A 17,714-nucleotide genomic window follows, 5' to 3' on the forward strand; every position below is an offset into this window, starting at 1 on the left:
TTTGATTTAATTGCTCGGAACTTTAGTATTACATATTTTTACTAGGAGAATTTTTTTTCATTATTATGTGCTAGGAATTTTAAATATGGTTTCAATTAATATTTTTAAAACAAATTTTACACATTCACTCAACAGACCTTGCCAAAAAATGAAGACATATTTCAAAAATTTACTTTGTTATTTGCCTGAAAATAGCATATTTTGACCTATATTTCAAAATTTACATCACTAACCCCAACATTTTCTGTCAATTTTTTAAATTACATTATGCATTCAACCAATAAATGCTTTTAAAAGTCATTAAAATGCTTTATACAAGAAAATATTTATCTAGATTTTAAAAACCCCTGATATAATATTTTTTAGTGCAAAAAGGTCACAAAATACTTTATGCACATTAATTTGCAGCATTTATTCAATGATTAATATTATTCAAACTATTTTACATAAAATAAGATTATATTTATTTTCATGATTATATTTCGTAAAATGTTATTAAGGTTAAAGTGATTAACCTAATAGTTACAATTTAAGTGAAAAAAGGTCAAATTAATTGTACTGTTGCTCAGTAAGATGCAAATTGGGCCCCAGTTTTCTTTGTGATTTTGAATAATGCTATTGAGTAGTTATTTAAAGTATGCTTCTCAAAAAATCCTTGACAACTCAAATCACCAGTGACATAACTTAAGAAAAACCCAGCCACAAAATTGCTTGTCTATGTACTTACATGTATAAGATAAAAAAAATGTCTCCATAATGATTAGTATAGAAAAATGAAACAATGTTGAGCATGATATTTTTTAAAATAAAAAAAGAAAGAAAAATAGGAAAGGTGTTTTGTATTCTATTGGTAGATGCATTTTTCAAAACTTGACTCATTGGCAGACCAATGTCACAATTTATACTAGCTGAGGGAGAGGGAAAATGTGGAATTTGACTTAAAATCTACATCAATGTAACCTATAATTATTACATTTTTAACATTAAAATTATGTAATTTAGCCATCGAATAAAAGTTATTTTGACAGTGATATTTTACCATAAATATACCAAAAGTGATATTTTTCACTGTAAAATATCAAGAGCATGGTAGACCTCAAGATTTTCATTTGCTTTTCAAAGAGTGTTATAAAGAAAATGTTCCCTGTTATAAGATAGTAAGAGCAAATAAACCATAAAGATTAAAACTGCCAAAGATTTTCCAACTTGTTGTTAAGGAGGTTGGATCCTGCCATCAAAAGTAATGAGAATTTTTTATCAAGTATATTTTTAGAATTTATACACATAGCTTAATTAAAAATCAAAACAAAAAATAGGGGTCAATGCTTTTCTTTTGGCGCTACAGAGGATTTAGTTTGACCTTTTTGCACTGTAAATACGTCTTACACATATATCAATTTTTACAGGTTTTCCTCAAATATTTTTTATTCAAATATATTATGGGAACAAACACAGTCTTATTTCATCTTGAATAGACACATTAAAATTTGTGACAACAAAAAAAATAGTGCTAATTTTACGCTTAAATTAAGGCTATTTTTTTTCTTGATTTTCACAATATATTTGCTATATTTATCAAATTTGATGATAGAATTCATGACAGTTTATTTAATATATAATTCAGGACCAGTATAAAACAGTTCACTGCACAAAATAACTCTGTGTGCAGACTGCATGTAAAAATGGGAATCCAAACTTAACATATTTTAAATACTTCGAAAGAGAAAAAATGATAATTTTCTTCTAAAACACCTTCCGCCACAAAATATAGTTCCTCACTTAATGCTTTTGGTATGGAATTTAATCATGGAGTTTTAACTGAATATGGTTTAACTGGCATTGTAGAATCCAAATTTATTGTAAGAATTAAAACATTATGCAGAATTTTTGAAATAGAGGTTAAGATAAAAATCTGCTCAAAAGCCCAGGAGCGAACCTCGTTAATGTCTTAATGTGTTTACAAAAATAACTTCAATATCACAATCACTCTTTGCTTTACAAATAGACAGTGGCAAAAGAAAAATCAAAGAAAATGTCAATGAATGGTAAACTCAATGTTTTTTTTCTTTTTTTTTCTTTTTTTTTTTTAGTTTGGTATTAAATTCTTTTCACTCATGAAATAGAATTTTTTTTTATCTTTTCTTATTTGTGCATAGCACTTTCGAGAGTATTTTTTTAAAAAAAAGTGCTCTCTTACTCATGAAATTATTTCTATAACCAAAAATAAAACATAGAATATCCTCTTTTTGAAGAATGGTTGGTTATGTATAGTTTAAAGTACCTTAATATCTTGAATAATTAAATTGTATTTATATTAACAGCTGCTGTTAGACACACACTCCCTAAAAACAATTTTTCTGGATTTGCCTTCCCTTGGATCTCATGTGGTTAGAAAAGCTCCCACCAGGTAACCCCTTTCACAATTACATAATTAACAAGAGTTTTTTCTCAAATTTCAGCTGACAGTAACTTGGTTCACAACTCCTATAAAACTCTGTATTTTTAGGTCACCTGAGTCACTCAGGTGATCTATTCCTATCCGTTTTCGTCCATCATCATCTGACGTGTGTTAACATTTGACCATTTTTAGCTTCTTCTCTGAAACCGCTCAACCAATTTCAACCAAATTTGGTATATAGCATCTATGGGTGAAGGGGAACAAAAATTTCATGGTCCCTGCCCCCCTGGTGCCTGAGGGGTGGGGCTAAAACCACCAAAATTAATGGAATCTTCAAAAATCTTCTTCTTTACTCCTGGACATCAAGCAGTCAAACTGTTCTAATAAGCATTGAGCCCTCTACCAAAATTGTGAAATTCATGCCCCAGGGTCAGGGGTTCTGGTGTTAGGGCGGGGCTCTATTGATTAAATAGTGAAATGCATTATTTCTTTGAAAATCTTCTTCTCTGCTCCTGGGTATTAAATAAAGTAACTGAGTACATAGTTATGATGAGCAAGAGTGCCTCTTCCAAAATTGTGAATTTCATGGCCCCAGGGTCAGGGGTTCTGGTGTTAGGGCGTGGCTCTATTGATTATATAGTGAAAATGCATTAATTCTTTGAAAATCTTTTTCTCTCCTCCTTGGTATTAAATAAAGTAACTAAGTACATAGTTATGATGAGGAAGAGTGCCTCTTCCAAAATTGTGAATTTCATGGCCCCAGGGTCAGGGGTTCTGGTGTTAGGGCAGGGCTCTATAGATTATATAGTGAAAATGCATTAATTCTTTGAAAATCTTCTTCTAAGCTCCTGGGTATTAAATAAAGTAACTAAGTACATAGTTATGATGAGCAAGAATGCCTCTTCCAAAATTGTGAATTTCATGGCCCCAGGGTCAGGGGTTCTGGTGTTAGGGCGGGGCCCTATTGACTATATAGTGAAAATGCATTAATTCTTTGAAAATCTTCTTCTCTGCTCCTGGATATTAAATAAATAACATATATATGATGAACATGGCTGCCTTTTCAGAAATTGTGAATTTCATGGCCCCTGGGTCAGGGGTTCAGGTGGTAGGCGGGGCTCTATTGATTATTTGCATTAATTCTTTGAAAATCTTCTTCTCTGCTCCTGGGTATTAAATTAACTAACTTAGATCATAGTTATGATGAGCATGGTTGCCTCTTCCAAAATTGTGAATTTCATGGCCCCTGGGTCAGGGGTTCTGGTGTCAGGGTGGGGCTCAATTGATATATGTAGTGAAAATGCATTATTTATTTGAAAATCTTCTCTCTCCTGGTTTTCAATATGCAAGGGTATTTTACCAGAATTTTGAACACCTGGACCAATTAGTCAAGTGTTCTGGTCCTGGACAGGGCTCTATGAACTTGTATTCTGCTGAGCAAAGTTATTCCCCTTTTGCCATTCATCTTTGATAATTAATCACTGTAAATAATGTATTTGAAAAGTTAATGAAATAAGAGAATTATGCAAGAATATTTATTGTATAATAGAGAAAGTACTTCCATAGTTTTAATGATCAGGTAGACTTGGAAATAATAGATGAATAAAAAGTGAGGCAAAAATAACTTATCTTTTTTAATGTTCTTCAAAGGCCAAGAGAGACCAATGTGAGAAGTAGTAATTTGGGATTAAAAATAGACATTTTGTTAAAAGTCTGCATGGTAATAGTATGGGGGACAGATAGATTCTATACCAATTATTTTGTTGATGCTTATCTTACTATTTTTCTTGCTTTTGGGCAACAAAGTTTAATTTATCAGTTTATGGATCCTCGAAATTGTTGTATTGTACTCAGGTGACTGTTAAGGCCCTTGGGCCTCTTGTAGTATGTAATTTTTAGCTCTACTGGTCAGAGACCAGAAGAGCTTATGCGATATTTAGGTGTCCATCATCCGTCCGTCTGTCTAGCTGTCTGTCCGTCTGTTTGTTTGTTTGTTGTTTAACTTCCTCTCGAGAATTTTTCACTCATATGGAGACGCCACCACTTGCCGGTGGAAAGCTGCAAATTTTGACCTATGCTTGGCACTCAGGGCCATTGAGCAGTGAGGGATCTTTTTTGTGCCAGCATCTACCTCGGTTTATAGGGTCTTATCCAAAGGTCTGGTCTCCACGTCCCACAGTGGGATTTGAACCTGCGACATAAAAATCAACTCCTTACTTCACAACTCTAGAGCAGACACTCTTACCACTGCATGGGCGACCTGTCTGTCTGTCTGTAAACAATTTTTCAAACTGCTACTCCTCCTACAGTTTTGGTTTGATTTCAATATTTCTTGGCACACTAATAGACTACACAAAGAAACATAATTCTCTTTATCGGTTTTTGATTTCGATGATCGGTGTTGCCATGGTAACTTAAATAGAAATTTCTGTGAAATACTTTCAAAACACTTCTCCTTCTACAGTTTTGGTCAGATTTCAAAATAACTTGGCACTCTAATAGACTACACTAAGATACATAATTCTGTGTATCAGTTTTTGATTTCAATGAACGATGTTGCTATGATTACTAAAAATAGAAATTTCTGTGAAATTCTTTCAAAATGCTACTTCTCCTACAGTTTTGGTCTGATTTCAGTATAATTTGGCACACTATTAGATTATGCAAGATACATAATTCTTTGTATTGGTTTTTTGATATCAATGAATGGTGTTGCCATGGTTACTAAAAATACAAATTTCTGTGAAATAATTTCAAAACGCTGTTCCTTCTTCAGTTTTGGGCTGATTTCAAAATAACTTGGAACACAAGTAAACTACACTTAGATACATACAGTACCCACAATGTTATTCTTGACAATTCTATCATGTCATATCGTGCAAGTATCCTATCAGGTTTTCCATTTATCATATCGTATGTTGCATTTATCATGTTTTGCATTATCATGTTTTGCGTTTTTAGGTCACCTGAGTCACTCAGGTGACCTATTGCTATCTGTTTTTGTCCGTCGTGCGTTAACTTTTGAACATTTTTAACTTCTTCTCTAGAACCGCTCAACCAATTTCAACCAAATTTTGTATATAGCATTTATGGGTAAAGGGGAACAAAAATTGTGAATTTCATGGTCCCTGCACCCCTGGGGCCTGAGGGGTGGGGCTAAAACCACCAAAAATAATGCAATCTTTAAAAATCTTCTTCTTTACTCCTGGACATCAAGCAGTCAAACTGTTGGCATCATTGTAATAAGCATCGAGCCCTCTACCAAAATTGTGAAATTCATGGCCCCAGGGTCAGGGGTTCTGGCCCCAGGGTGGGGCTATATAGATCATATAGTGAAAAGGCAATTATTTCTTTGAAAATCTTCTTCTCTGCTCCTGGGTATTAAATAAAGTTACTAAGTACATAGTTATGATGAGCAAGAGTGCCTCTTCCAAAATTGTGAAATTCATGGCCCCAGGGTCAGGGGTTCTGGTGTTAGGGTGGGGCTCTTTAGATTATATAGTGAAAATGCATTAATTCTTTGAAAATCTTCTTCTCTGCTCCTGGGTATTAAATAAAGTTACTAAGTACATAGTTATGATGAGCAAGAGTGCCTCTTCCAAAATTGTGAAATTCATGGCCCCAGGGTCAGGGGTTCTGGTGTTAGGGCGTGGCTCTATAGATTATATAGTGAAAATGCATTAATTCTTTGAAAATCTTCTTCTCTGCTCCTGGGTATTAAATAAAGTTACTAAGTACATAGTTATGATGAGCAAGAGTGCCTCTTCCAAAATTGTGAATTTCATGGCCCCAGGGTCAGGGGTTCTGGTGTTAGGGTGGGGCTCTATAGATTATATAGTGAAAATGCATTAATTCTTTGAAAATCTTCTTCTCTGCTCCTGGGTATTAAATAAAGTTACTAAGTACATAGTTATGATGAGCAAGAGTGCCTCTTCCAAAATTGTGAATTTCATGGCCCCAGGGTCAGGGGTTCTGGTGTTAGGGCGTGGCTCTATAGATTATATAGTGAAAATGCATTGATTCTTTGAAAATCTTCTTCTCTGCTACTGGAGACTATTTAAACAAACTAAGTGTATGGTTATGATGCATAAGGAAGCCTTTTAAAAAATTGTGAATTTCATGGCCCCAGGGTCAGGGGTTCTGGTGTTAGGGTGGGGCTCTATTGATTATATAGTGAAAATGCATTGATTCTTTGAAAATCTTCTTCTCTGCTACTGGATATTATTTAAACAAACTAAGTGCATGATTATGATAGACAAGGATGCCTCTTCCAAAATTTTTAAATATATGGCCTCAGTTTTTGGGGTTCTTGAGGAAGGGGGGGGGCTCTAGTGATTATATAGTGAAAAAGCATTAATTCTATAATTCTATTAATTAATCATTAATTAATCCTGTCTGCTCCTTAGTGTTGAGCTGATAAATAAATTGCTTAGCTATGATGAAAATGGGAGCTTTGAACAGAATTTTTAAATCTTGTGGTCCTAGGGTCAGGGGTTCTGGCATAACGAGGGGGGGGGGGGTTGATAATATAGTGGGAAAGTGTTAATTCTTTGAAGTCCATAGTTATGATGATGAGGGTAACTCTTCCAAATTTGTAAATTTCTTGACCCATGGTCTTGGGTTCTGGTGTTAGGGTAAGGCTTTGTTGAATCTGTAGTGAAAATGCATTGTACCTGTGAAATTCTTCTCTGCTTCTGGGCATATCGGAAGCAAACTGAGTAAAAGTTTAAATGATATGAGTAAGCATATTTCTACCAGATTTTTAAACATCTGGACCATTCGTCTAAGCATTCTGGTCCTGGGCAGGGCTCTATTAATTTGTATTCTACTGAGAGAAGTTATTCCCCTTTTCCATTCACCTTTGATAATTAATCACTGTAAATAATTTATTTGAAAGGTTAATAGAATAAGATAATTATGCAAGAATGTTTATCGTATAATTAAAAAAGTACTGTCTTAGTTTTAATAATCAGGTAGACCTGTAAGTTAAAAGTTCTTAAAAGACCATAAGAGAGGTCAATGCTAGAGGTCTTAATATGGGTTTAAAAATAGTACAGAAGCACTAATAGTTTGTCAATAGTCTGCATGGTGATAGTGTTAAGTGGGGGACAGATTAGAACTTAATTTATGAGTTGATACTGAATACTAGACTAATTATTTTGTTGATCCTGATCTTCCTACTTCTCTTGCTTTAGGGCACATTGCTTCATCTATCAGTGTATTTAACTTCGAAATTGTTGTATTATACTCAGGTGACTGTTAAGGCCCTTGGGCCTCTTGTTAGCTCACCTGAGCTGAAAGCTCAAGTGAGCTTTTCTGATCACCAGTTGTCTGTCGTCCATCTGTCTGTCCGTCCGTTTGTAAACTTTCCACATTTTCAACTTCTTCTCAAGAACCACTGGGTCAATTTTAACCAAAGTTGGTACAAAGCATCCTTGGGTGAAGGGGAACTTAAATTGTTAAAATTAAGGGCCAAGCCCCTTTACAAGGGGAGATAATCAAGAAAAGGCAAAAATAGGGTAGTGTCATTAAAAAATCTTCTCAAGAACCACTGGGCCAGAAAAGCTGAAACTTATGTGAAAGCATCCTTGGGTAGTGTAAATTCTAAATTGTTAAAATCAAGACCCCTGGGTTTAGGGTGGGGCCACAATAGGGAATCCAAGTTGTACATTGAAATATTTAGAAAAAATCTTTTAAAGTCTTCTTTTCAAGAACCACTGGGTCAGAAATGCTGAAACTTATGTAGAAGCATCCTGGGGTAGTGTAGATTCTTAATTGTTAAAATCATGACCCCCGGGGGTAGGGCGGGGCCACAATAGGGAATCCAAGTTTTACATTGAAATAGATTGAAAAAATCTTTAAAAATCTTCTTCTCATGAACCACTGGGCCAGAAAAGCTGAAACTAATGTAGAAGCATCCTGGGGTAGTGTAGATTCTAATTTTTAAATCATGACCCCGGGGGTTGGGTGGAGCCACAATAGGGAATCCATGTTTTAGATTGAAATATATAGAAAAAAATCTTTAAAAATCTTCTTCTCAAGAACCACTGGGCCAGAAACTTATGTGGAAGTATCTTGGGCTAGTGTAGATTCTAAATTGTTAAAATCATGACCCCCATGGGGTAGGGCGGGGCCACAATAGGGAATCTAATTTTTACATTGAAATATATACGAAAAATCCTTTAAGATCTCCTTTTCCAGAATGACTGGGCCAGATATGCTGAAATTTATGGGGAAGCATCCTTGAGTAGTGTAGATTACAAATTGTTAAAATCATGACCCCTGGGGTAGGATGGGGCCACAATAGGTATTACATGGGGGAAAGTCTGGTGAAGAACAACAGCGCCAAAGTTACTCAGGTGAGCGTTGCGGCCCATGGACCTCTTGTTTTCTTGTGCATTCGGAAGGCATTTAATTTTACTGTCCTTTTCAGGAAAAAGACGGAGGTATTCCTATGTGTATAAATTACGGATTAAGAAAAAAAGAAAACGAATAATGAAAATTGATATTGAAATGAAATATTAAAGGAAAAAAAATTAAATGTGAAAATTTCGTTATATCAAAAAACATATCGTTACTATTTTGTATAAATGAATGAATAATTATTTGTTTACTGGGAATTATTAATTCAATGTTTTGACAGACAATTGTTTAAAAAATTGTGTGAAAGTTATTTTAATGTTTTAAATTTTTTTTGTTCATAGAAAATTATGATAAAATAAGCAGAATTAATGTATTCTACATATTATTCCAAGCATTGGCTTTATCAATGAATTATGAAATGTGAAACTTCATTCATGTCAAATTTGAAATTTGAATTGACAATGAATGAGGGAAAAATCTGCTTTAAATACATTTAATATTCTCATGAATCAAAACCTTTTAAGAGCCCCCCCCCCCCTGAAAAAAATCTCAAAAGGCAAATTTAAAAAAAAAAAAATGATTTACAGTATATGTAAAGCTGGGGGGTGGGGGGGGGGGGGGGGCTGTTTTATGAAAACATTGAGTAAAGTAAGTTTTATAGTTTAAATTCTATTATCTTACAGATGTATACACTGTAATAAGCTGTAAAGATTTACACATGGCAAGAATACATTCACAGTTTTTTCACGCAATATTAATTTTTGATAATATGATGTAATTTAATGAATTTTTCTGTCCTTCATTTGTTGTGCGTAGTCTCCTAAAAAGTATTTTTTTGATGAGAAATCATGATTTTGTAGGCTTTGGCTAATAGAAAACCGAGAGATGTTACAACAATAACAAGAAATGGTTTATATGTAGATCATATTTGCCCATCTTCCAGACTTTAATATTTGTATAAAAATTGCGTATCATTCGTATGAAAAAATGGGATAAGCTGACACTTGCGTGTTGTATGACCTTAAAACTTGAGTCATTAAATTGAATTTCCATTTATTTTAAATTCCACTAGATGAAATCCCGCGCAAGCGCGGGGAATTGAATTTATACCACTACCGTCAGAAAATATATTGTAGTTTCTACTGACAGCCTACAGGCATATAGCAGGAAGAAATACTTTGTTCAAAATCAAGCATGAAGTAGATGTACGTCTCCACCCCCCACCCCCTCCCCTTTTTGTAAAAGCTTGAAAAAATAACAATTTCATTAATTGACGTTTATTGTGAAACCTGATATACTATGTTATGGATATTGTACTTCAGATGCTCTTATTTCATTTCCATCAAGGATAAAAGTAGCGGATATGCACTTTTTACTGATAAATTGATTGGGGGGGGGGGGGGATTCACAGGTACTTGGGTCTTGATTTATAAATATGTATGTACCTTATTGATATGTAAAATATGTACTTTACTTCTTTTTACATATCAGTATTAAGGTACAAACATATTTATAAACCAAGAACCAAGCACCTGTGTAAAAATTAGCTTTTAACGCCCAATGAAATAGCAGAGAGAAAAAAAAAACTGAAATGTGTTGATTAAAGCACAAAAGTTTATACCTTTAATTGTATTTGAACACTACCTTATCTATTATTTTCTCTTTTCTTGTAAGCAAGTTTATTACGAAATACAAATTGTACTTCGGGTTCGTTGCCACGATGCTCTCAGTAAGGAATATATATACAAATTTTACCGATAAATTTATTAGGAAAACCTACAACATATATGTAATTATAGTCTTTCGATATATAAATATATTCAGAACTTATAGTGTTATCAATGATTTACCATTATTTCAATGACCATTCACACAAAAGCCTTTTTTATGTTCATGCAGCTATAATCGCCTCGTTTTTTTTTTTCTCTTTAACATCGGGCTTGATGCTTTATGATGTTCTAGAAGCTTCCGTCAATATCAAGATTGGTGAATGACGAAAATAGTTTGCACATTTCCCTTTTTAATCGGTTATCACAACTTCTTTCTTTTATATCATTTAAATAAAGTTTTGATTGAATAATTCAGTGATGACGTTTTATGAAATAAATAAACGATTGCTTGTTGTCAGTTTCATTAAAAATTGCCAGTAACTTAGATCCGCCAACCAGAAACTCCACCGTACTCACGTTTTTGCTATTTCATGGCTGTTTATAGAAAATGAAAGTAGACTTTTAATTTAATGTACGATACTTACTATGCAAGTGAAATCTAAATATAGTTTACGGACAACATCTTGTATATAGTGCATTGTTAGAGGAGTAATTAGGAACTCAGGTGCACTCGTTTCGGAGTTTATTTGCAAAATTTGTTAATTTATAAGTATAGATAATTGAAAGGAAATCATTCTTTTCGCTAAACACTAACTATTAATTCCCATTTATATCGATCTTATGGAGAATACGCCGTCAAATTTTCATGAAATATCATATTAATAACAAATTATTTAAACTGCTCTAAGTTGTGGCGAATTTGCAAGTAAACTGGAAAAATTAATTTTTTTTTATGTGTCAATTTTTTTTTTCGAATTTGATGTGAATTGATATTAGAATCATCCGTCAATTAATTTGATAGTAAGAACCTAGGTAATTTTATTTTCAATAAATGTGCCCATATTTTTTTCAGTCGGCAAATATTCGACATCTATTTATCAGGCAGAGGAGGTGCAAGCGACCGAGTGATATACATGTACTGATTAAAAAACAGAAAGGCATGAAAACTTAATAGTTTTTATCTTTTGATTATTACTTAGATGGTCGTCTAAGTCACATAGATTGATAGAGAAAACCTATTTCAAAATTAAATCAATCAATCAATCAAAGGTCAAGATAGGCTTAGACTTCTTTTTGGCCCCTGGTTTGGGGTGTTTTTTTAGAATGATTCAACAGTTTATCAATAAAAACCTGTTGTCACCCCTGCCACAAAATGAGTATTGGTTTTAAGTTATGGGGTACACAAAGGTCACAGGAAGGTCAGAAAATATGTCAATTTCCGAATTTTCTGATTTTTATGACGTCGAGCTCTTGGAGCTCGAACGTCATCTAGCGATCGGCCAAGTGAAATCGCCAAGGGATGTACGCGACCGAATGTGTCAGTGGATGCATCCGCAATAGAAAATAGCAATAGCTATAAACCAATTTCTTTTAAAACGCTCACAATGAATAATTATAGCTTGAAAATGAAATTGCATCAATTGTATCTACAATTAATTCTTTTACAAAACAACGATATTATGTTTTATTTTCACACAATAAAAACGTGATGGTTGTTGCGGATGAATTTCTACAGAAAGGTGCGTCGAATGACATGAATAACATTTTGGAACGATAACCGTGGAACAATAAAAAACCCAACAGGCGGTAAAATAATTTACAAAATTACATAAACACGAATACTATAAGACTGAAAAGATTGAATTTGTAAATCTTAGCTTTACTTTTACAATCTTCTGACCAACTTTATCCTAAAAACCGATGATGTTGACCAGTATTACTGTATTTCTCTATTTCCTCCATTTCCCAGTATACCGTATACCACGCCCGATCGTAACTCGATCGTAATTGTAACAGAACAGTCTTGGTTGTAGTTTAGATGCAATCACTAATACAACGCTTTGACATTGGCAATTAGAAAAAATATTATATAAATTTATGAAATCCTTCATAGTTCTTCAACTGACTGAAAAGAATTTAGCATGAAACATGTTCGACGGTGTCTGGTCAATTCGAACCCTGCTCCATTCGGACCATGACATAAGGCCCCAGACTGTAATTGTGATATTTTGTTTAAAACTATTTTTTTTATTATTTCTCCTGAGTCACTCACTTGACTTATTGCTATCTTCAAATTCAAAATGATCTTTTGAAATTGTTTTTCTTCTTCGACGTCATTGAAGCCTTTCAGGCTTTTGATTATGAAATTTTTCATCGATTTTACAGCACATTTTGTTTCAGAAAACACAGAGCACAAGCTTGCCTATCTACCAGATTTATATATTTCATACACTAGTATCGGATGTATCTTGTATATAAAAACCTCAGATAGGCAAGCTTGTGCTCTATGTTTTCCGAAGTGAATTTAAAGTATCTCATTCTCCAGAATTGAGGAAATTTGGGAAAATGTCCTACTTCTGCACCCTCTTGTGGCCTCCGTGTAATCTTTGAATCAAAATTAGTGCTGGTTTTAAAACAAGCCTCATTTTAAGTTCTTAACTACAAAGTATCACAGTTTCAACTGTGTTCTGATTTTTACATCAAATTAGGGGCAAGATTCGGCCGTTACCATACCTTGTCCTTTATTTACATATTTATAACTCCAGGCTGGCCCATTAAAACTAAATAAAATAAAAATAACACAAAGTCAACAGATTTGTTTCTATTTCAATAACGTGTACTTGTATGAGGGTCATTCAATAAATAATGCAAAATGTCATCTAAAAATAAAAAAAGGACGTAATTCATATTTTTACTAGTTTCAATCCCTCAAGGCATTGTCTTTTACCCTTTACCCATGTCTTAGGTCTTTGTACCCATGAACAGAAAACAGCATACTCATCTTAAGGGATGCCCCAAAGACACTGATGAATGTCATTTCCCAAGACATATCTGATATTGTTCAATCTTTCTTTCTTTGTTTTCATGCATTTGGGAAATAAAAAGATCTCACAATGGCTGAGATTTAATGAAATGGGTGATGGAAAAGCTCTATATACTTTCTTATCTTCAAAATCTTATTTATTTCTCTAACCTTATTTGCAGCTGCATTGTCAGATACAGGAAAATTACCCTGGGGACCACTATTTTGACTTCCTTTACAGGAAATCTGTTTAATTTTCCTTAGTACAATTTGAACATAAAAGTTACCATTGCTAGTAATTCATTTGGATGTATGTACATGTTTTACTGGACCTCATGAAATGCATGAAAACTAATAAAATATGTTTGAAGCCCTTGCTTCTTTTTACCATAATAAAATGACACCTTTTTCTTTGATTCCACATCTTTATTATTAGGACCCCGCTCTGCGGGCGCCCTATAGTGATCAGTCTGTCTGTCCATCCAAGATCTCATGTTCAGAGCATATCTTCTCTCTCCTTGGCCCAATCTGGCTCATACTTCACCCACAGAGTGTCTTTGGGTAAAGTGTGTGCAGTGACCTTCAACCATGTTTCTAGGTCTAAGGTTAAGGTTATAGCTATGTTTGTTTGTTTGTATGTTGTTTAACGTCCCTCTCAAGAATTTTTCACTCATATGGAGACGCCACCACTTGCCGGTGGAGAGCTGCAAATTTTGTCCTATACTCGGCACTTACGGCCATTGAGCAGTGAGGGATTTTTTTTGTGCCAGCACCTACTGCGACACGGGACCTCGGTTTATATATGGTCTCATCATAAGGACCGGTCTCCACGTCCCACAGTGGGATTCGAACCCGCGACGTAAGGATCAACTCCTTACTCCACGACTTTAGAGCAGACACTCTAACCACTGCGCCACGCGGGCGACTTCAGGTTATAGCAGAATTATATGAAAAATCCTTGTCTGGAGCATGTCTTCTCTCTTCTTGGTCCAATATGGCTCATACTTCACTCACAGAGTGCCAGTGGTCAATGGATGTGCAGTGACCTTGAATGAAGTTTCTAGGTCAAGGTCAAAAATAGCCTCTCTGTTTAAAATACGCATAATTTCTTTCCCTTAAGTCCAGTCAGCCTCAAATTTTACCAGTTGACTTAGGGTATGGAACATTTGTTATTTTCCTTCCAAATTTTGATAGAGGATATGCAACATTCATGATTTTTGTGCCGTTTTTTGAAAGAGGGTATGGAACACTCGTGATTTTCGTGCCATTTTTTATTATAACATGGATGACTTAGAAGCCCTTTAAACTCAAACAACACATTCCTTAATAGTACACAAAAGTTCCTCTTCAAAATAAACCCTTTTCAGCTACCTTACATTTTCATGTTCGTTGCTGAAAGCGGGGCCCTTTGAGATGGCCACCATCTCAATGATATCTAGTTGATCTTATTTTTCGACTATAAAAAGTGTACCTTTGTTTCGTCATCCATCAAGCAAATTTACCAAATCTTCTATTTTGTTAAAACGTTTGTTTTTAATAGACCGTTGGCACATTTAATGCGTGTTTTCTTTAAGGCTTTTTAAGAAAATAGTGCACCTATCTGATAGAAATATTAATATATTTTTTTCCTTTGTCAGAATTCTATAAAATGTTGTGATGATGAAATATTTAGTGAAGTATTAGTGTCTTAAAAATGTCTTTCAGTGTAAAATTTAGCATTTTCAGACATCATGTGTCACACTTAGGAAACCGACAACTTTGACCCTTTGACCTTGACCTTGGAATTTGACATACTGTTGAAAAAACTTTAACCTTGGCCATAACTTTTGAACAGTTTATGCTAGGGCTTTCATATTTCACATGTGTATTTCTTGTTGCAAAACCTTCCTTAAGATACCAACGGCTTTAACCTTTTTACCTTGACCTTGGAGTTTGACCTACATTAATTTTGAAAAACTTTAACCTTGGCCATATCTTTTGAACAATTAGTGCTAGGATTTTCATACTTCACATGTGTATTCCTTGTGACAAGACCTTCCTTTGAACACAAACAACTTTGACCTTGACCTTGGAGTTTGACTTACTGTTGAAAATACTTTAACCTTGGCCATAACTTTTGAACAGTTGCTGCTAGGGCTTTCATACTTCACGTATGCATTCCTTGTGTCAAGACCTTACTTAAGATACCAACAACTTTGACTTTGACCTTGGAGTTTGACCTGCTTTTGAAAAACTTTAACCTTGGCCATAACTTTTGAACAGTTGGAGTTAGGGCTTTCATACTTCACTTATGCATTCCTTGTGACAAGAGCTTTCTTCAGATACCAACGACTTTGACCCTTTGACCTTGACCTTAGAGTTTGACCTACTTTTGAAAAACTTTAACCTTGGCCATAACTTTTGAACAGTTGGTGTTAGGGTTTTCATACTTCACATATATATTCCTTGTGACAAGACCCACTTTTGGATACCAACAATTTTGACATTGACCTTGACCTTGGAGTTGTCCGACTTTAAAAAAAAATTGGCCTGAACATTTGAACTTTTAGTTCTAGGGCTTTCACATTTCAGGATCATCTGTATCACTTGTGACAAGACCTTCCCTTGGCACCATTTGACCTTGACCTTGCCATTTTACTTACTTTGAAAAAACTTTAACTTTCACCATAACTTTTCGACAGTTGGTCTAGGGCTTTCATATTTCACAGATATATTCCTCGAGACAAGACCTTTCTTTGGGTACCAACATTTTTGATCTCTTGACCTGGAGTTTGACTTGCATTTGAGAAACTTTAACCTTCACCATAAGCTGCCACACTGGGGCATCAGTGTTTCACAAACACATCTTGTTTTTCTATGGATGGTGCAAACAAGATTGTGTAATTTTCAGAAAATAAGAAACTTTTACACTTGTAAATGGATGATGATGGTAAATCTAAATTATCACCAAACTTAAATACAAGTTAGATACAATGACCTTGTCAGCACATACAACCTATCTTTGAGTCAAATGCTGACTGACGTTTTTCATACCAATTGTTGGGACATTATTTATATACTGAAAACTGTCTACGTATTTCTCCATTATTACCCGATCATGACAGGGAGCACATGGCGGGTGTGACCGGTCGGCAGGGGATGCTCACTCCTCCATGGCACCTGATCCCACCTCTAAATTTTGAGGTCTGTGTTGCTCTGCTTCAAATTTGTATCGCTTCATTGAACTTTCGAGATTGAATGCTGTTTGTTATCTTCATATTTCATACAAGGATGAGGATATGTTGTAGATTAAAATTTGCAGGGGGATTCACTCTGGGGCAAAGGGCGTGGTCTCAAGGTCACTTCAAAGATGACCAAAATTTACGTTTTGTTTAATCTTTTATATTTTGCCCATTAATAAGGCCTAGGATCATCAATTTTTCAGTTGATGCATCTTCGGACCTCATATCATGTTGACTCAAAAGTGACCTACTTTTTGAATTTTGCAGGTATTCATTTTCATTTTAATTTTGATATATAACTTGGATACTTTGAAACATATGATCATCAAAACTTGTCAGTTTATGCATCATGGGACCTTGAAGTGTGTCAACCATAAAGTAGGTCTCCTACTTTCTGAATTTTATGACTTATAATTTTCTAAACATAAAAGGTCATTATTTCAGATACTAAGAGGTTTAGAATCATCAAACCCTGTAAATTGATGTACCTAGGGGCCTTAAAAGAGATCTTTCAAAAAGTAATTCACAGTGACCTACTTTGGGAATTTTACAGGTATTCATTTTCAAATTGTTTAAGGGGCATATTTAGGGCTTTTTGAAGCATAGGATCATCAGTTGATGCATCTTGAGTCCTCGGAGTGTGTCAAACTAAAAAGTAGGTCACCTTGACCTACTTTTGCAATTTCATGGCTTAATTTACATATTTCATATACTATTTGGCTTAGAATCATCAAACTTTGTCAGTTGATGCATCTTGAGTCCTCAAAGTGTACCGACCAAAAAGTAGGTCACCATGACCTACTTTGCAATTTCATGGCTTAATTTTAATATTTCAGAAACTGATTGGCTTGTAATTATCAAACTTTGTCAGTTGATGCATCTTTGGTACCCAGAGTGTGTCAACCAAAAGGTAGGTCACCGTGACCTACTTTTGGAATTTGTTGGCTATTTCAGTTACTTATTTGCTTAGAATCATCAAACTTTGGAATTTGTTGGCTATTTCAGTTAGATTGGCTTAGAATCATCAAACTATGTCAGTTAATGCATCTTCAGTCCACAAAGTGTGTGAACCAAAAAGTAGTTCACTGTCACTTACTTTT

General features: G+C 34.5%; 1 protein-coding gene across 1 annotated transcript in view; it reads left to right on the plus strand.

The window, feature by feature from the left end:
* The window catches only part of LOC133206147 (vacuolar protein sorting-associated protein 53 homolog), a 540,720-nt gene that overhangs the window by 497,348 nt on the left and 25,658 nt on the right, over positions 1-17,714 (plus strand). Inside the window, exon 17 of the mRNA XM_061342079.1 lies at positions 2,322-2,407. Coding sequence (XP_061198063.1) covers positions 2,322-2,407 — 86 coding nt within the window. The remainder of the gene's footprint in view (positions 1-2,321; positions 2,408-17,714) is intronic.

The sequence above is a fragment of the Saccostrea echinata genome, unplaced genomic scaffold (assembly GCF_033153115.1).
Source record: "Saccostrea echinata isolate AGI-Se365-2 ecotype Australia unplaced genomic scaffold, CSIRO_AGI_Sech_v1 ptg000054l, whole genome shotgun sequence".
In the NCBI taxonomy this organism is placed as follows: Eukaryota; Metazoa; Mollusca; class Bivalvia; order Ostreida; family Ostreidae; genus Saccostrea; species Saccostrea echinata.